General features: G+C 36.8%; 1 protein-coding gene across 4 annotated transcripts in view; it reads left to right on the top strand.

The window, feature by feature from the left end:
- CHM (CHM Rab escort protein) overlaps positions 1 to 20,728 on the top strand; it is a 167,393-nt gene that overhangs the window by 122,805 nt on the left and 23,860 nt on the right. For all 4 annotated transcript variants that reach the window (XR_015550394.1, XM_004436750.3, XM_087426663.1 and 1 more), the window contains 3 exons: positions 4,402 to 4,506; positions 4,910 to 4,973; positions 9,920 to 10,016. Coding sequence is in view for 3 of the 4 variants with exons in the window: in XM_004436750.3 (XP_004436807.1) it covers positions 4,402 to 4,506; positions 4,910 to 4,973; positions 9,920 to 10,016 (266 nt within the window). In the remaining variant the exon portion in view is untranslated. The remainder of the gene's footprint in view (positions 1 to 4,401; positions 4,507 to 4,909; positions 4,974 to 9,919; positions 10,017 to 20,728) is intronic.

Genomic DNA, 20,728 nt, shown 5'->3' on the forward strand with positions numbered 1-20,728 from the left:
GCCTCTGTTCCCCTGCAAATGCTGCCCTTTTACCTGAAATTTTCTCCTTATTTGCTTGCTTCACTGGTTTTCAGCCTTTAAAAGCAGCTAATGTATCACTTCCTCCAAAGAACATTCTCTGATACTCCACTCCTTCCCCCTAAGCTGAGTTAGGTACCTCCCCTTAGGACTCTCATGATGCCCTGTCCTCATCTCTTTTCACTGGACTTGAGCATTGTCTTATAATTGCCTGTGTTTGAATCTTCATTATATTGGGAGCTCCTTAAGGACAAGATATTTTTATTCTCACCTCTTAAACAGTGCTTGACACGTGGTTGTTATGCCATACATTTATGTTGAACAAATGAGCTACCAACTTGCTAGTGGTCTGTTATCTTATTAGACTTAACAAGAGTCTAAGGCAGTGTCAGTGGAGAAGGAGAGAAGAGGTTAGTTGCAAGAAATCTTTATAAGGTAGAATCAAAACTGAGTAGCAAATTAGATGTGGGAAGAGAGATTCTGAGCTAGGGAAACTCTGTAACTGCTGATCATGTCATTACCTAAGACAGGGATTCCAAGGAGGGAAGCAGGTGAGGAGGCATGATGAAGTCAGTTTGGGGAATGCTAGGTTTAAAAAGGGTTTGGAGTCTATCCAGAAAGAAATAGATAATGGGCAGTTAAAAATACGGTTACAGACCTTGAGCTTGGTCAGAGCAGAGAACCGTAGATTTGGAGTTCATCTTTCTCTTAATGGTGTTTGAAACTATTGGAATGGATTTTTACCCAAGAAAAATGAGTGATAAGCGTTTTAGAATGGTTTTATCAAAGAGATGTCATTTGAATTATGTGTTCGAGAAAGCATGGAAGAACATAGTAAGGAGACTTATTTTGTTTCCTTCAATGATTGGGAATCTTATAATTTCCTTCACTATGATATTTTCCTTTTAATTTTTTCATATGTGATTTCTGCATTCCTTGTCATACAATTAATTGGGATATTAATTCTGAAGATCATAAAGATTGGATACCTGTTTTAAAGTTAATTTTCTCTTCTGGGCCAAATTCCAGATAAAGAGTTTTCATCTTGCTGAGTGTTTTCTTCCTTATCATCACTTAGCTATTTATGCCCTCATGTCATTGAACCAAGAACTGAATAACTTTTGTGATTTGTTGATTTAGAAAGCTTAGCTCTAGAAATGTTCTGTCTGGCTTCAGTGATTCTTATGATCAGCCTGGTCATTGTGTCCCTGTAACTAGGAACTCCTATCATGTTTCTCCTCAATTTACTATTTATGAGGCTCAGCAAGGCCCTCAACTAAATCCAAAATGCTGTTAATCTTTAATGGCTTCCTTAGGTTCATGTGGGAGGTGTGGCCAGGAGGGTATTTTAATGTCTCTGGCAGCATTGTTTCATTTTGCTGTTTTCCATTACTTGATTGTCATCTAATTTTTTATATTAATCTTTATAATACAAAGTTTAACTCTAGGTCCCAAATCAATATTCCTTTCTTCGTTGTTCTCCCAATTAGGCCTAATATATGACAGTAAGTCAAGTATCTGAGGGGAAAACAAATCTTATCACTCACTTAAACATGTCTTGGTTTGAACAGCTTTGCTCAGGCCTAGAGCCTTAGTACTTCAGAGTGAGACTATCAGGTGAGTTGTGTTATTATCCTCTACCAGACAGACTGGGCATATGTGACCATCACTTCAATTCCTGCAGAAATCAATTTTTTTTCCTGTGGCAGTAGCTCTTGACTTGTCTTCACCTAGCACTGCATAAAGATACATCAGTAGCAGTGGCATGCTCAACGGTGATTCTTCCCTGGGATTTGGGAGCTTATCAGAATCTCCAGGGGTACTTATAATTTTAAAAAGTCCCCCAGGTGTGATTCTGATTTGCTTCCTTCTCCTCCTCCTTCTCCTCTGAGAATTACTGTTTCATCCAGAAGCTTCAGCATAAATAGACACATTTATTGGTACGTTGTCCTTGAAGAGTTGAGCTCCCTAATCCTCATGCCCGCCTACTTCTCTTTTCAGTGGTCCCCAGTAGTTCTTTCTAATACTGTAATTTCTAAAACCAGTGTCTACCTGTCACCACAGGTGTAGCTGCCACCAAACCAGCCCTATTAGTGTTTGAAAGTCTACAAAGCAAGGAAGTCTCCACAAGCTTGAGGGCCAGGTTTAATTGTGTGGTTTATTTAAATAGGGGCCTTTGCAAAGACTTAGACTATAGTCCAGAATTTATACTAACACCACTACCCCGCCCAATTTTGTTCCAACATTTTATGAGGAAAATTTTCAAATCTACACCAAAGTTGAAAGAATTTCAGGGTAAACACCTGTATATCCACCACCTAGATTCTACAATTAACATTTTAATGTACTTGCTTAATCATATATCTACCCAAATATTCATCCCTCTATCCATCTATTTGCCTTTTTTAAGCATTTTACAGTAAATTGCAGATATCAGTACAATTCCCCCTAAACACCTCAGCAGGCATATTATTAACTAGAGTTAATATTTGTTCATAGCTTTTTTTAATGTTAAATTTACATACAGTAAAGTGCCCAAGTCTTAAGTGCTCATTAGCTGAGTTTTGACAGATGATAAATCTGTATAACCCAAATCTCTATCAAGATATAGAAGATTTTAACACCCTCTTTTTTTCTGCCCAGATTATTCCCTCTTGACTTTCTATAATATCTGAGTTAAAGGTAAGGAAAAGGCTTGTCAGTGTTTCCCGGAAAAGTAGGGATCAATGTTTCATGACAAATCAACAGATTTCTCTTCTCCATTGCCTAAAGTACCTTGTGTTTTGAATTGTATATGAATGTTTTAAAACAGGAGATTGACTGAGTAGGTTAGCTTTTCAGTTTTTAAATAATTTTTTTGGAAAATACTGTATCTAGGTATAAAGACCTTCTATCTGTTTAGTTAAGTATTTTATAAGGCAAGAGCTCTAGTTCAATGAAATGTGAGGAGATATGCAAAGAAACATAAGTGGGGAAAAGAAAAGAAGTGGAGATGAGATGGGAAAAAATAACAAATATTAATATAATATAATGTATTTCTTAATATGTGGTTAATTAAAATATATATTATGTATATCTAACATCACAAGAGATTATATTCTATCCTGACAACAGTGGCATGCCATTTATACAAGAATATCAGCATATCATAATCTTCCTTTAGGAAATACACATTAATTTCCTCTCACTATTGGACTTGGGTGTTCATCATTTTATTTTTAATGCTTTTATGCCTGGTAAATATCTCTTATTTGGTGTATTTTTAGAGTGATGTAGCATATTTTAATTTATACCAGTATATTTAAAATATGGTATAAGTTTGAAATTATACCAGTATATTTAAAATATGGTATAAGTTTGAAATTATTTGCTTGTATTTTGTGAGGAGCAACATATAAGTGTATTTCTATTAAAATAATTTTGGTCCCAAAAGAAGAAGCTGTGACAAAAGTAAATGGTGATTATTTCCATAATAAAAAGATAGAGCAAACATGCAGGCATTTGCATATAGTTCCTGAAATATTGCATCCTGGCTTTGTCAGTGCTGGTAAGTCCATTTCAAGGATGTTGCCCTTAGTCCATTAGTTTGGATAATGAGCCCTATAAAGTACATTTATAACTTGTGGCACTGCAAGGAGATGGATTCTAATTTTCATCCTTTTATCTAGACACATTGAAGGAAGGTCAATGGAGGGTTCTATATGATTCATTGTCCCAACACATATCAGATGACAGAGACCTGATAATGTCCATGCATAAGTGTTTTCCTTATTTGGAAACAGCACTTGAAAGAAATCTTTCTATGATCATCCTTTGAAGTAAAGTGGAAACAGATATTAAAAGAAGCTCTATCCTTTTTGTTGTTGTTGTTTAAAGCATTATCACACGTGTGACCAGATAGCAATTCTTGAACAAAAGAGAAAGCAACACTTAACAGAAAAATAAAAAACCTTTAGTGGCTTTTACAGGCTGTGAATGATATAACAAAATGTTTAATCAGCTTTTCTCTTCCCATTTTCTTAGATCTGTTAAGAAAAAGAAAGAGCCAGTTTTCTAAACAAAGGAAAAGCTTCTATATTCCTTAACATTATAGAAAAGCTTATACTTATGCTATAATACTTATCCTAACTTTACTCTTACTTATTAGTGGCATTCAAAATAAATATTTAAGTTCTATTCCAAGCTTATTTTATAGATTAAAAGACTTCAAAATAGCAAGAAGAATATATATTCTGTAATTTAGTGTCAGTTTTGTGTCAATTTTTTTAATCTTATCTTCCAAGAAATTGGTTTTAGGTTCAAAATTGGTAGCTGATTATGTTCATTTTCTCAATTATTTAATCATTAATGAGAACTTTTCTGCTTTGCTTATCTTTTTCATAGATGTAAAGCAATCATAGATCAGTTTGGTCAGAGAATAATCTCTAAGCATTTCCTTGTGGAGGACAGTTACTTTTCTGAGAACACATGCTCACATGTGCAATACAGGTAAGACACCCCTCTGCCCACTGTCTAAGGGAAGGTGAAACTTAGGAAAATTGATCTGTGATTACATTGACACTTCTCTAAGACTTTGTTCTTCAAGTAAGATGTAAATGTATACCAAGCCAAGGATACATTCAATATGTTACCACTGTTCTCTTATAGGGTCTGGTTTTGGGGCAGCCTAGCCTAATTTCGACTCCTTTGCATCAGCTGGGGTTTGTCTACAGGTCACACATCCTCCTTTCATGAGCCAAGAAAAGATTAAAGCAGAACTTGACTTGATTTGGGGAGGTGACACTTTTATCGTGACTTAAATCTTTGAAACATGCCTTCTGGTGGTTATATAACTATAAATGAAACTTGTTCATGGAATCTGAACCACTGATTAACTTTTTGTGCATTACAGGCAGATCTCCAGGGCAGTCCTGATTACAGATAGATCTGTACTAAAAACAGATTCAGATCAACAGGTAATTTTAGTCCTGTACTTTTTAATAACATGTTGCTAACTTAATCTACATGGTAATATGTATAAATTAATAACAATGAAATAAAATATATTAAGCCATATATGCTAATACATTTAGTGCATTTAAAAAAAAATACATAATAGAGGCCAGCCTGGTGGTATAGTGGTTGAGTTCAGCGTGCTCCGCTTTGGCAGCCTGGGTTCGTGAGTTCGGATCCCAGACGTGGACCTACACCACTCGTCAAGCCATGCTGTGGCATTGTCCCACATACAAAATAGAGGAAGATGGGCACAGATGTTAGCTCAGGGCCACTCTTCTTCAAGCAAAAAAGAGGAAAGGTTGGCCACAGGTGTTAGTTCAGGGCCTATCTTCCTCACCCAAAAACAAAAGAATACGTAATAGCGATTATGTAGTAATCTTGGTTTCTTTAAGGTTTCCTTCCAGCAGAACAAATAATTGTATCTTATGTAACAGATTTATTGTAGGAAAATTGGACTAAATCCTAGTTTTCAACAACTGTTTCTGTGAAGTTGAAAATGTATTGTTATGGGAGGAAGAAGAGAATCCCCAGAGAATACATTTAGAAATCTTGGAGGAAAAGGCTTTTTGCTAACCAACCCTACAGCAGTGGTGGTAAGCCCACCATTAGGCCCAGTGTGAATGAGTTATTAACACACATTTCCGGTTCTGATATTTGCTCGTCCCTATTGTTCATTTCAGTACTCTCTTCCTCCTCCTCACCTGCAATTCTATAGGAATGTCTTTATACTTGTGGTTTTTCCTCAGTCGTAACACTTAAATTCCAGAAGTATGCCCCCTTCTCCTTCTGACCATATTTTACAGTGACTGATAAAATCAGCTTACTCAGTAAGTGTGACTGTCAGACCTATTCTATATACTACTGCTAAAAATAGATTCCTAAAATTCCTTAAGTTGGAAGCTTTCTATTACATAAGACAAATATGTTTGTTATGCATGTGAGCATAAATACTTTCATTTATCATTCAGCAAACAGTGAGTGCCTTTTATATGCTGGGCAGTGTGGTAGGTCCTAAGGAGACAGTGCCTAGCCATGATAGCATCTCTGTCCTCATAGCTTACAGTCTGCAGGATACAGATACAGACAGATAAATAGCAACTATAGTTCAGTGTGACAAGTGTGAGCAAGAAATGGTACAGCAGCTATTGTAGCACTCATCATGCTGTCCTGTTATTGCCAGCCGACTTGTCTGTATCGCCTAGTAAATGATGAGCTTTGTGGTTGGGTCGAAGAGCGACAGGGAGGCAGAAAAGTGAAGAGAGCAAATAGAGACAATTCTGAAGAGGCTAAGCTGTGAAGACAGAGAGGAAGTGATTCTTGAAGAGGGATGTGGAACTGAAGAGGGCTTTTCTTTAAAAGATTAGTGTATACTTCAGCTCATGAGATGGAGCCAGTAGAGAGGGAGAAGTTGAAGATACCCAGGAGAAAAGAGGGTAATTGATGCAGCAAGGTCTAGGTAAAGGCCGGGGAGGATGGGATTCAGAGAACAGGTAAGAGCATTGCCCTTAGTTGGCATGTGAGACACCCTGAAATAAGATGGTGAATGCAGGACCATGTGTAGGTTTGGGAGTTCCCATCTGATGGGTTCCATTTACTCTTTAAATTACAAGGTGAGGTCATGCCTGAGAATGGGGGAGTGAGAGTGGAGAACGGGTCAAAGCTCAAGGAAAGGTGTAAACTAATCACTGTGGGGAGTTGGAGAGTGACCTGTCTCGTGGTCAGATGGCTGGGCAGTGTAATGGCCCAGTTGAGTCTGGAGGTCATGGGTTTACAGTGGCATTAATCTGCCCCTATCCTTCCAGCTCTTTCCTTCTCTTACCCCCACCCAGCCTGCTCATCGATCTGTTAAGAGACCTACAATTCCTTGTCCCCTCTGTTTCCTCCCAGATTACCAGCTCCCTTCAGCCCTCTTCCTTTTCCGTGTCCCCATAGTGGATCTTCTGAACTGCCCTCCACCAACACCTTCAATTCTCATGTAGCCCTGTTCTTCCACTGCACCCACAGAGGAAAATCCCATCCCTGAATGAGACTGTAATCTACACCTGGATCACTGAGGGCTGCTTGAGAAAACCACACAACCAGACAGACTGGGACTGCCACAAAGTCAAGAGTGTCAACCTCATTCAGCTGGATCCTCAGTACCCACCTCCAGTTAGCTCTTCCACTGGCCTCAGACAGCTCCCTCTCCTTTTTTCCCCAGTGTCTAGTCCAAGTCTTTACTATTTTACCCACCCTTCTCTTCCTTATTCCTCCTTTATCCCCCCGCTTCACTGAGAAAAGTGAGGCCACCTACTAAGCACGGTGGCCCTTGACCTCCTGCCCCACCACCCGCAACTTAGGTACACCAGCATAGAGACTAATGAAGGGGCTCCCCTTGTTGTACAAGGCAAACCCCTTTCACAAGTGCCCTTCACACACACACACACGCACACTACCCCGTATGCCTGCTCGCTCTCCTGCATCTTCAGCCTTTCCCCACTACTGACACCTTCCCCTCCACCTATATACATGTACTAGCATTTTCTGTTCCAAAAATAAAAATAAAAAACCCCACAAAAAATCCTCCCTTGACTCGGGCCCCATCTCTAGCTAGTATCCAATCTCTCCCCTGCTCTTATCAACATTTTCAAGACAGTGTCTATACTTATTGCCTCTAGCTCTTTACCTCTCATTCATTTCTAGACCAACCTGGCTTCCACCCTCACATTTCTACTACAGTTTCTCTTGCTAGGTTTGTTACTAACTTCATAATAGTCAGGGACACAGGACATTTTTTGATTTTTGTCTACTAGGTACATTTGGCAATGTTGATTATTCCTTTTCTCTTGAAACTCTATACTCCTTTGGCTTCCCTGACACTGTGCTCTCCTGGTTTTCCTCATAACTCTCTGGCTATTCCCTCTCTGGGCTCTAGCCTCCTATTAAATATAGGGGCTCCTCAGGGTTCTCACTTCAGCCCACAATACCTCTTGCTCTGTGCACACTTGCCACTTGACTCCATGTACTCTTATGGTTCCAACTCCGCATAAATGTTGGTGACAGCCACTTCTATATGTCCCAGGAGTGTTGGCCTACATGCCAAACTTCCTACTGGAAATCTATCCCAAGGGCCCTTCAAACTGAACATACTCAGAGCTGAACTCACCATCTTCCCTCTCAAAACTACTCATCCTGTGCTCCTTACCTCCCTGGATAGCACTGACATCCTTCCAAAAACAACAGCTTCTTCCTCCCATCTCTGACATCTCATGAGCCTTCAGGTCCTGTCAATGTACTTCCTAGAAGTTGCTCCAATCTGCTTTTCCTCTCAGTCCTTATTCTCACTGCTCCAGTTTCAGAACTCATTGTCTCTGCTTTCCAACTGGTTGCCCTGCCTCTCACCTTGTCTCCTTCAAATCCATCCTCCACACAGCCATCAGAGTGATCAGTCTAAAATGTAAATCTTGTCTGCCTTTCTTTGTTTCTTATATGGGTTTTTTTCCCTCTTTTTAAATTTTTGAAGCATAAATAAAATGAGACTTAAAAGAGAGGAAAGAATCGGTGTAGGTCTAGATAAATTTTATGGAAGTGGTATTAGAAGGTTGAGGGAATTCTCTTTTGATTGCTTTTATAATCTCTATGAGATTTAAGAGAGTTACCTTCTCAGAGTTCAGGAGATGGAAGGTACTATAGTGTAGGGGGTTACTGATTGTATCTCAATTTAAAAAAATTATAGATGATAGTTTTAGGAAACAAAAGTACTTACATGTTGGTGTAATCCTTAAGATACCTTTCCAGTTATGTGCATGTTTTTAGTCATAATCATTTGATAATTATTGCACAACATTAGATACATGTTTTAGTGGCTCCTCTCACTTTAATGCTAAAGTACATTTTCTATCATGGACAGCAGCAAAGGGAGTTGAGGAATATGGAAAACACAGTTTTTGAGACATCTTAAGGCCAAAAATGCACATACAAGTAATATGATAGTAGGATAATCATAGTTATCAAGAGAATTTCTATTTTTAGGACTTGTTGTAGGCATTTCTTCTGTGGGTTATCAATGTGACATTACCAGTCAAAATCTAAGCATAGTGCTCACAGGTAAAAGTGCAAATGGGACTTTACCTTTCAGCAATTATTTCCAATATGAGAGGATTTAGTTTCCTCACATTGAAGATTAGATTGAGAATTAACATTGCAACTTTTGGTTCTATGGAGAAACATTGACCTGATGATCATTTAAAGTCTTTTAAATATAAAGCCATATAGCATATCGGTAGTGACCAGGATAGCATACTGCATATCAATAAACATTATTTTAACAATAATTTTCCATTTCACTTTTAATTCTGAGTTTCTAGTTTTATTAACGGAGTTCTTAAATTAATTTGAACCCATTCATTTTGAAACATTTTGGTATATGTTTGACTATAGTTGGTATATGTTGACATATACTTTGCTTGTTTCAATATCTCTGGGATTTGTAAAATTGAAAAATTTTTAGTACTCTAACTGCTATTTTTAGCCATTATGAATAATCAAAATTGGTTTAATATGATCTGATTTCAAACACTGAAGTGCATATAATTCAGGGTAATAACTCATAATTGCATCCTTTGAAAATAAATGAAGGATTTAATAAATGTTAAAGATATTTGAAATATTTGTTGTTTATGAATTATATGAATGCAGTATATATGATATATAAATAAATAATGCAGAAAGTGGATGTTGAGGCACATGTGCGTGTTATATGTTTCAAATTCTGTTCTAAGATTAAATCCTTACGAGTTAAATTTTTTCAAACATCAATGAGTGTTTGAACAAAGACACTCAGTTTGGAAGTTAACTGCGTTCTAACAATAGAAGAATGAAAATGAGATCTAACAACTATGTCTGATATTTTGTTTCTACTTTTTAGATTTCCATTTTGACAGTGCCAGCAGAGGAACCAGGAACTTCTGCCGTTCGGGTCATTGAGTTGTGTTCTTCAACAATGACATGCATGAAAGGCACATGTAAGCACAGTAGAATCTGGTTGTCTTTTGTGTTTGTTTAGGAAGTAAAGGGCGAGCAGCTGTTATTACAGTTGTCAGGGTTGTGTTTATAGAGTTTTGCCACATATTTTTTTTAATTCGCAGTATTTGTTCACACAGAGTATATTCATACAATAAGTGATTTTATACCTTCCCCTTGCCTCTAAGCATTTCTGTGGCTAAATCTGCACAGGCACCATTGTTAAGTTTTCCAGTGAAAACATTTCTGTGACTTCCAATTCTTTCTTACTTGAAACACTTTCACAAAATTATTTTTCTTTACTACTGGTTTTCTTCTTTACTTCTTAGAATTCTTAATCCAGTTGCTGAACTTCTACCTGGTATAAATCCTCAATTTATTTCTTTTTTAAAGTTAGGGACTACTTTATCTGTCTGTTCTTTCACCTGTATGTATAAAAATTTCTGCCTCCAACACTGTCAGACATCATGGCTTCTACAACATATTTCTTAAAGATGTTTCAGTAAGTAGAAATCAGTAAGTATACATTAGATGTCACTATGCCTAGAAGTAAACTGAACTGTAGGGATTATAAAGAAGCAGATGCTGACATGCCTGATTCTAAGTGTTCATAATCTTGTTGCACACCTAATGGAACAAGACAATATTAACTGAGTGCAATGTGCTCCACTGAGCATTTCAGGATAGGGAAAAGGAGAATATATTGTAGGCCCTGTCCTCAGGGGACTCACAATCTAGTGGGACAAATAAGACAAAAGTAGCTGTAAGGGGCAGCGTATGAAAGTACCATAAGAGAGGTACCAACAAACAGTGGACTCGAGAGGGAGGGAAACGTAACAATATCATTAGCCAGAATTTTTTTTAATTCTGTAAATTTATACCATTTTACTCAAACTGTTGTATGAATTATAAGAAGCAGAAGACCAATCTGGTCTGGCATAGTTGAGATAAACTTGACTATGTTTTCAAGTGTAGAGCTACTGCTTACTAAAAGATGGCAAAAATGTGGTTCAACAGAGAGAAGTGGGAGCTTGATGCCAGCAGGGAGAGTGAAGAAAACTTGTCCAATATTGCCATAATCCTGAGTTCCCATTTGAAAAGCAGCTCAGAGGAAGTTTTTCTCCTTTTATAGTGATTTGTGATGTAGGTCAATCTTTATCATAACAGTTATCCTTATTATTTTCCTCATTACTTTAACCAGTTTTTTTCATGTCTTTTTATCTGTGTTAGTGTCTTAGATATAAAATAAAACTGCACTCACCTTTGATTTTCTAAATTACATTTATTTTGTTTGTAAATATGTTTGTAAAGTTATTTTTATAAATTATTTTTCTATGTGAAATATTTTTGTATCCCCAGTATAATAATATATATTTACTATTGACAATTTGGAAGATGTAAAAAAGAAACATTACTATAATCTCTCTACCTAAAGATGATAAACACTTGGTATATATTTCTATGTAGGTGATAAACACTTGGTGTATATTTCTATGTCTTTTTTTGTGTGTGTGTGTGTGCATATATATTTCCATAAAAATGCAATATTAATTTATATACTGTTATATAATGTGCTTTTAAAAAGACTTAGTACAACAAAAATCTCTTTACAGTGTCTATGATATCATTTTTAGTGACTGTGGATATGCCATTTTTATTTAATCCCTGTGCTGTTGAGATGAAGTATTTTGAAACTTTTCACTTAATAGTCCTGTAAAAACCAGCCATCCTTATAAGTACATATTTGTGAGCATCTATTATTATGATGTTTTAATTTCTTTGAGTGGAGTTATTGGGTCAAAGTAAATAGATTTTTTTATTTTGAAATAAGTATAGATTCATAGGAATTTGCAAGGATAGTACAGAGAGGTCCCATGTACACTTTACCCAGTTTCTTCCCATAATTACATCTTAACAAATTATAGTATAATGTCAAAACCAGGAATGTGACATTGGTAGAATGTGTGTATGCAGTTTTATCACATGTGTAGATTCTTGTGTCTATCACTACAGGGATCCCTAGTGTTGCCCTTTAATAGTCACAGCGATCTCCTTCCCTCCCCACACCCACTACCTAATCCCTGGCAACCACTAATCTGTTCCACATCTCAATAATTTTGTCATTTTGAGAGTGTCATACAGAAGGAATCATACAGTATGTAATCTTTTGAGATTGACTTTTTTCACTCAGTGTAATTAAGGTTCATCCAACTTGTTGCATGTATCAATACTCTATTCCTGTTTATTGCTGAGTAGTCTTCCATGATAAACTCTACTTTCTTCTGGCTTCCATGGTTTCTAATGAGAAATCTGCTGTTATTTTTCCCCCTATAGGTAATGTTTTGGGTTTTTTTTTGCCTCTCAGGCTGCTTTCAAGATTTTTTTCTTAGTCTTTAGTTTTTAGAAGTTTGATTATGATGTGTCCTAGCATGGGTTTCTTTGGTTTTATTCTGTTTGGGATTCATGCAACTTCTTGAATCTGTAGGTTTATGTCTTTTGCCAAATTTGGGTAATTTTCATCCTTTATTTCTTTGACTATTTTTCAGCCTCACCCTCTTTCTCCTCTTCTTCTGGGACTCCTATGACATGACTATTAGATCTTTCATATAGTTCTGTATTTCTCTGAGCCTCTTCATTTTTGTATTAAAAAACATTTGTTATGCCTGTTAAGAACAATGTACCGTGCTAGGCACAGTGGATTACACAAAGGGATATAGTCAAGGTGGTAACAATAATAAGATAGTACAAAGAGCAAGAAGAGCCTAAACTACATGTGTTTCTGTTCATTTTTGTATAGTCTATTTTCTCTCTTTTGTTCATATTGTGTTGTTTCTATGGTTCTACTTTCAAGTTCACTGATTCTTTCCTCTGTCCATTCCATTGTGCCGTTGAACCCATCCATTGAGTTTTTTTATTTTAATTATTGTATTTGTTGGTTTAAAATTTTCCATTTTGTTCTTTTTTAAATCTTCTGTTCATTTACTTAGGCTTTCTCTTTCTTTACTGAGACTATTGTTTCATTTGTTTCCAGCATGTTTGTAGTTGCTTATTGATGAATTTTTATGATGGCTGTATTATATCTTTATATAACTCTAATAGCAGTATCATGTTGGCATCTGTTGATTGTCTTTTCTCATTCAAGTTGAGGCTTTCCTGGTTCTTGGTATAATGAGTAATTTTGAATTGATACCTGGGCATTTTTGTTATTATATAATGAGACTTGGATCTTATTCCGTTGTAACAGGCCTCCTCTAACACTGCTTTGGTGGAGAAAGAGGGTGAGACCTTGTTGCTGCCAGGTGACGGTGGAAGTCCTGGTTCCCCACTTGGCCTCTGCTGGCACCTGGAGATTGGAGAACTTTCTCACTGCTGAGTGATTATAGTGCAAACTCTCCACTAGGCCTCCACTGATTCTACACTGGCTAGGAGGAGCAGGAGTGCTTTGTTAGTGCTCCCCACATGCCCTTCACTGACACCATCGGGAGACAGGCGTGGCCTCATTACTGAGGCAGTGATGAGAGACCTGACTCTTCATTAGGCCTCCTCTGACACCACCGCAGGGGAGCAGTGCCTTGTTACTGCTGAGTAGGGGTGGAAATCCAGGATCCCACCATGGTCTCCACTGATACTGTGGAGGTGGAGACTGTTCGTCCTGGTAGGGATGAAAGTCTTGGCTTCCTACTTAGTCGTCTTTGACACTGCCCCGCTAGGGAGGTTGGGGCACCTTTTACAGCCTGGTGAGGGGTGAAAGTCTAGGCTACCCATTCAGTCTTTAATGACAGATGTAGACATGGGGTCTCAGTCTTTTCTGTCGTGTTTGGAGTAGAGCAATTTATTGTCTAAAAGTTGTCTGTCTTACCAGGTTGCCCCTTTCCTGGTTCTTTGGCTACAAAGAGAGAGGCTTTCACTGGGGCTTTTTTAGTCTGAGCCCATTGATATTTCTGGGTTGCCAGTTTCTCTGGTAACCAGTCTGGGATAAATCAGGCAAAAAGGAAATCCAGGGAGCTCTGCCGTTTTGTTCTTTTGGTCCCGAGGTCCCTAGCCGGTCTGCTTTCTTCTCTCCACCTCTCAGAGTCTTATTATGTTTGTTTTATATATTATGTTCAAGATTTTTAGCCGTACTTAGCAGGAGGAATAGGGAAAAGTACCTTTACTCCATCTTTCTCGAAGTAGAAGTCCCAAAGTGTCTAGAGCTTTAGGGCTTTTGATATATAATGCCAGATTTCCCCCCTCCCAAAATTGCATCAACTTATATATCCAATGGTAGTTTATAAGCAAGCGTGTGATTTCTCCAAACCCTCAAGAGCACTGGGTATTATCTTATCAAAACCCCTTTGCCAATTGTAAAGGTGAAAAATGATATTTTGTTTAAATTTGTGTTTAATAACTCATGAAGTTGAACATCCTTTCATAATGTTTATTGGATATTTTTACTTCTTTTGTGAATGCTTTATTCATTTCATTTATCTATTGTATTTCTTATTTTTTTCTTATCAACTTATAAGAGCAGTATAAACATTAAGGGGATCAACCCTTGATCTTGTGTGTCACAAGTATGTTTCTCAGTTCATTAAGCATTTCTTTTAAACCATAGGGTAAGTAGAGGGCATTATTCTAGTTCTTGGGAGTAAGACAGAAAGTGATAAATAATTCCTGATCTCAGGAGCTTTAAATATACTGGGGAAGAGAAAAACAACAACAAACTAAACTAAAAACAAAAAAACTAAAAACAAAAACACAGCAGCAGAGCAAAGTAGCATAAACTAAGGATACAAGCAATGAGTGTTAAATGGAGGAGAGGTCATTGTCTAAAATGACCTAGGAATGCTTCAAGAAAAATATGGGGTATGATCTTGGCCTTAAAAATGGTATATAAGAAACTTTGCAGTTTCATATTAATTATAATGATAATATAGGTTTGCTTATATAAGTTTTTTGTTATGAGTAAAATTTCTTAACTAATTTTGTCTCATGAGGGATGAATATATTTGTGTGTGTTTATATATACTTATGCATACACACATATATGCATTTATAGGTACATCAGTGTATTTATAGGAAACAAATTCCAAAGAGTAAGTACCAAAATAGTCACAGCAGTGGTTGTCCCTAAATGACGGGACTACAGGGAATTGACTTTTAGGTTTTTTTATTTGTTTAGTTGATTTTCTGATTTCTCAACAATATGAATTAAAAATAAACTAAACTGAATATGCCACAAGAATAAAGAATCATATTACAGACATGTATAATAGTGTGATCAAAATTTGACATACTGTCCCAGATTTTGACTGTTATAGTTTTGATTATGTACAATTGAATTCACAGTTTTGGGTGTTTATTTCCAGGCCACAACGATATAAAAATGTTTCAGGTGGTCATTAAATTTGATCATTTTTCTTTAGTCTTCATTACTATCAGATCTTCCTACTTTGATAAATATTTCCTGAAATTTTAAATAGCTTTTCCAAATTGCACTGCAACATCCTAATCAGTGACCCATTGTAAGTAAGTTAGCCCTTTCCCACATGGCTCCTTCCTTCTTTGTCATCTGGATTCTGTTCCTGCTTAATTCATTTATTTATGTGTGTGTGTACTCTCCCATCCCCAAACCTCTTCTTCAGGTCAGTTCATTCAGAAAAGCCTTCCTACGGATTAAGAAGGACAAAGCATGCCTCTTGTCTTCTGTAGTCATGTGTAGCATGAAGTGGTAGTGTGACCTTCACATTTTCTTTCATAAACAATATCATAGTTATTTTGAACATCCCCTGGACATTTCGACATTGTTTAATTTCCAATGTACTCTTTGGGGGAAACACTAAAATACATTTCACATGTATGTATTTGGCTTAGTAGCTTTCTCATATAATAGAGTTATATTTATCCATGGAATCATTAAAGAGGTCAAAGAACTTCCCTCATGTTATTAAATTCTTCAGAGTACAATTTTGTATGGTAAGTCGTGGTAGAGCTTCTCTCTGTGCTTCCAAACATAGGCGATCACCACCTTTGGATGAAGTGTATTCCTGACAGTATCTGTTAAAGCAGTTTGTGGTGAGGCAAACTTTTGTCTACTCCCTCCTGCCTTTCACACAGGGACTGTCAGTCAGCTGGGTAAGGGTAACCCAGAGTACTGTATAGGTCTTCTTTAGGCCCACCTAGAAGAGCCAGAGAGATGGCAAGATCATTTGCCCAAGGTCATTTGGTGATATTCATCTTTGAGATATAATAATAATAATAAAAGCAATCATTGAGGATTTTCTGGGAGCCAGTACTGGGCTAAGTACTTCCCATTCATTATGTTATACTATTATTAAAATAACCCTGTGCAGTAGGTACTGTTAGCTCCGTATTATGGATTAGGAAACTAAAGCTTAGGGAGTTTAATTAGATTGCCTAGGATCACACACTTCAGTAAGTGGCAGAGCAGGGATTCAAACATAATTTCTTCTGATACAGGGCCCATACAGCCTACCTCGGTGCTGATGCTCAAAATTAAAAAAAAATAATAATGCTATCCTCATATACTTTTCTTTCTCTGGTCATAAATCATAAACATTATGCCAGCCCTAAAACTATGAACTCTTTCCTACCATACAATAAAGAAAACAATGTCCTAACATTCTATGATGATAATCATTCAACAAATATATATTGAGCTCCTACTAAATGTTGCATGCCAGTGGATATAAATGAATAGGGCTGTTGTAAAGATTTAATGTTTGTAAAGCATTTAACACAGTGCTTAGCAAAGAGTAAGCATATAATAAATGGCAGCTGCTATTAATAATAATACTTTTGCCAATATACTGGGTTATGGCTACTACACGTAGCAAAATATTCTTCTTTTTAATATTACCATGTTTTCTCTTACCTTTCTGCCTTTGCACATACTGTTCCCTTGCCCTAAAGTGGCCTTGCCAACCAATTAAGTGCCTCTTCATCCTTTGAATCCTAGTACAAATATTACTACCTTTCACAAGCCTTTCCCTGCCTCATTCATTCACTTAGGCTTTTACTCCTCTGTTTAGGTAGAACCTTGAACTTCCCTCTAGGTTAACATTTATTCCATTTTAGTAACAATGATAACTAACATTTATTAAGCACTTACTATATGCAGGCACTGTTCTAAGTACTTTACATGGATTAACTTAATTTATCCCTCACGACAATTCTATGAGATAGGTCCCACTGTCTTCCCACTTATTCAGATGAGGAAACCGAGGCACAGAAAAGGTAAATGATTTACCCAGGGTCACTGAACTAGAGTGAGGGAGAGGCAGAATTTGAATCCAGGCAGTCTGACTCTAGAACCTACACTTTTTTTTTTTTTTTTTTGGTGAGGAAGATTTGCCCTGAGCTAACATCCATGCCCATCTTCCTCTATTTTCTGTATGTGGGTCGCTGCCACAGCATGGCTGACAGGGGCTGTAGGTCTACACCTGGGATCTGAACCCGTGAGCCTGGGCCACCAAAGCGGAACACGCCAAACCCAACCACTAGGCAACAGGGCCGGCCCCTAGAGCCTACACTTTTTGCATGTGAGGAAGATCAGCCCTGAGCTAACATCCATGCCCATCTTCCTCTATTTTCTGTATGTGGGTTGCTGCCACAGCATGGCCGACAGGTGCTGTAGGTCCACACCTGGGATCCAAACGCTGAAGCTGGGCCGCCAAAGCGGAGCACGCCAAACCCAACCACTAGGCCATAGGGCTGGCCCCTAGAGCCTACACTTTTAACCATCATGCTGTACTGCTCCTCAGAGCAATTATAGCATAATTAGCTTTACATTTCTCTTCCAGTATGAGGAACAGAACCATGGCTTACCATTTCTATCCCTAGAAGTTAAGTATGTACATTATGCTTAGCACTGTTGAGTAAATGAAAGAAAAAAAAACTATATGCAAAGTCTTGTTTCTAAAGTGACATTTTCTAACTTTAAAGTTAAAAAACTAAAGTTCCTTGGAAACTTTACCCACTAGCAAATGAAAAACAAAGGATTTTAAAACACTTTCTTAATATGTGATGAAACTTAAAAGTTATTTTAACAAGTTATTTGTTTTTTGGTTCGTGTACCTAATGTTGTGGGGAATCAATTGCCAGCTTGACTTTGTAGGAAATTTAAGAATACTGGTATAGTGGAAAGAATATTGGCCCAAGAGTCTACAGAATTCCTTCCAATTAGTTATTTGACCTTGGACAAGTTTCTTAATTTCTTGTGTCATTAAGACGCGAATGGGGGGGGGGATAGTCTAAACAATTTAGAAAAATCGCATAGAAATTCAACACTCTCGATGGTGCAGATTTTGCATGTGTGTGGAAAAAGCCACCTGTCCTGTGTATATGTTTGATGATGTATATGACATTATTTTAAACAAAATGGCTAAGATCCTGTTTCTTCAAAGCCCTCTCCAACTTTCTCACTTCTTTTTTTCGTGATAAAATTATCTCACTGATTTTTACTGTAGCTTAATCAATTTATAAATACAAAACCAGCGGTATAGACAAATGGACTGGCTTTGATTTTTTAGTCTCAATAGTAAGGCTTACACCAGGAAGGTGTAAGAGATAAGTTTGAATTTACTATTTATTGCCTTGTTCCAGAAAAAAAGAGAAGTTCATGTTCATTTTTAAATCCTGTATGCTTTCTTCCTATAATAACATGCACTGTTTAAAAAGTCCTAGTTAATAGTTATAATAGAGTTAATGCTTGATGTACTATGTACTCTTAAATGAGATTTAAGAAATACACTGAGATGGAAAGTGAAATTTTTATCATCCACTTGCTTTTATTAATTAGTTTGGCTTCTTTTTTTCCTCCTGCTTTTCTTATGCTTTGGGCCTGTTCACAGACTTTCAGGAGTAATTTGTAACTTGGAATTTAAAAGTCTTTAATGGTGTATTTTCGTGCTACTGCCCTAATTGAGTCATTGATGTCACAACTAGTTGCAAGTTGTTCTGCTCTTGGTAATTAGCTTGTCCGTCTTCTGAAACAGAAGTAGTCTGATAATATCACAGAAGACTTTAAAGCACCCTTTCCCTTTCTTTTGATTTTTTTTTCTGTTTCAAGTCAGAAAAAAGAAAAAAAGGAGAGCATGCCATGTGTTTATGTATCCAAACCTGTTCCTAGCTCGTTTATTTTCCTCTTTTGCTGCTGCCTTGTTATAGGCAAATTATTTAGTTTACTATGTTACACAATCATTCTCTTCCCTAACTACTTTTACTTCTAAATCTCTTTTTTGTCTTTTTCCTGAACTTTTTGAATAAATCATATCCTGAACACAGTAGAACAGGTTTTTAAAATTTACATAATTGTTTCTTCATAGAAAAATTTCATTATTTCCCAGGTTGAGCACCAAAAAATGAAAATGCTGAATATTCATGGTGTAAGAACCTACCTTTTGAGGGAGGAGTGTATGGAATTTGACATTACTCCCACTTAGAAAAAATGTATCTTCAGAAGAATTTGTCTCAATTAGGACTCTTGAGAGAAGGCTTTTTACTATTCTGTCTAAATGTTCTTGTTTTTATATATCTATATTAGCTATGTTGTGGATTTCTCATATTTGTACTAATTATGATGAGCTGTTAATGATCATCCATGTGCTCATTGTTTTGTAAAAATCAAAAAATATAATATTTATGAATAAATTCTAAATATTGTATAAATTTGATATTTTTAAATCATTAATTAGGTTTTATCGTGATTTATTTTCTCTTCAAACAATTACTTAAGAGAAGTAGACAGATACATCTAGACTTTGGTCACGTTGTATAAATGACAGGCATATGATCAATATTGCCAGCTGACTGGAACCAAACACCTTTACTTGCCCTAAAAATTGAGGCTATAATGATGAAATCATGAACTAAACTCATTGTTCTTCCTGTTGGAAGAATCACTTGAAGACTAATGTTGGCAACCACTGTAAATAATCCAGTTATACCTGAGTAAATCAAACATAATCAAAATGTATACCAGTGAGACTTTGTGACTTGTGCCCATTCTTCAAAGGTAATAAAATGAAATTTATAGAAAGTAAATGATGTGAAGTTTGGTGATGTATAGTTCAGTTGTTTAACAAAGAAATGCATTTTAAAGACACGTTATGCATGAGCAAATTAGCTTGTTTGTAAGACATAACTTATTACAAAATTACGGCTTTTAGAAAAAAGATGCGGGAATTCTTTAGTAAAAATTTCCGTCTTTTTTTTACTTTTAAATACTTTTTTTACTTTTTTTGTGTGTGTGAGGAGGATTAGCCCCAAGCTAACATCCGTTGCCAATCCTCCTCTTTTTGCTGAGGGAGATTGGCCCTGGGCTAACAATCACGCCAATCTTCCTCTTCTCTATGCCAATCTTCCTCTTCTCTATGTGGGACGCCGCCACAGCATGGCTTGACAAGCGGTGTGCTGGTCCACATCTGGGATCCAAACCTGCAAACCCCGGGCCACCGAAGAGGAGCGCAAGCACTTAACCGCTACGCCGCTGAGCCTGCCCCCTGTTTTTACTTTTAAATAGAGTTTATTAATCTCTAATCTAGTATAGTCCATTCTTCATTAGCCATAGCAATCTATATGTAAAGATTTATTTTCCTTCTAAAGATGTTATTAATTTCAAAGGTTTTTTTTCTCACTTAAATGAATATGAGAAGATGAAAGAATTTAAATTTGTCACAGGTACTCTGCTCTTAGCTAATGAAAGTGTTATGTT

Source organism: Ceratotherium simum, chromosome X (assembly GCF_057802395.1).
Source record: "Ceratotherium simum simum isolate JZ-2026a chromosome X, ASM5780239v1, whole genome shotgun sequence".
NCBI lineage: Eukaryota > Metazoa > Chordata > Mammalia > Perissodactyla > Rhinocerotidae > Ceratotherium > Ceratotherium simum.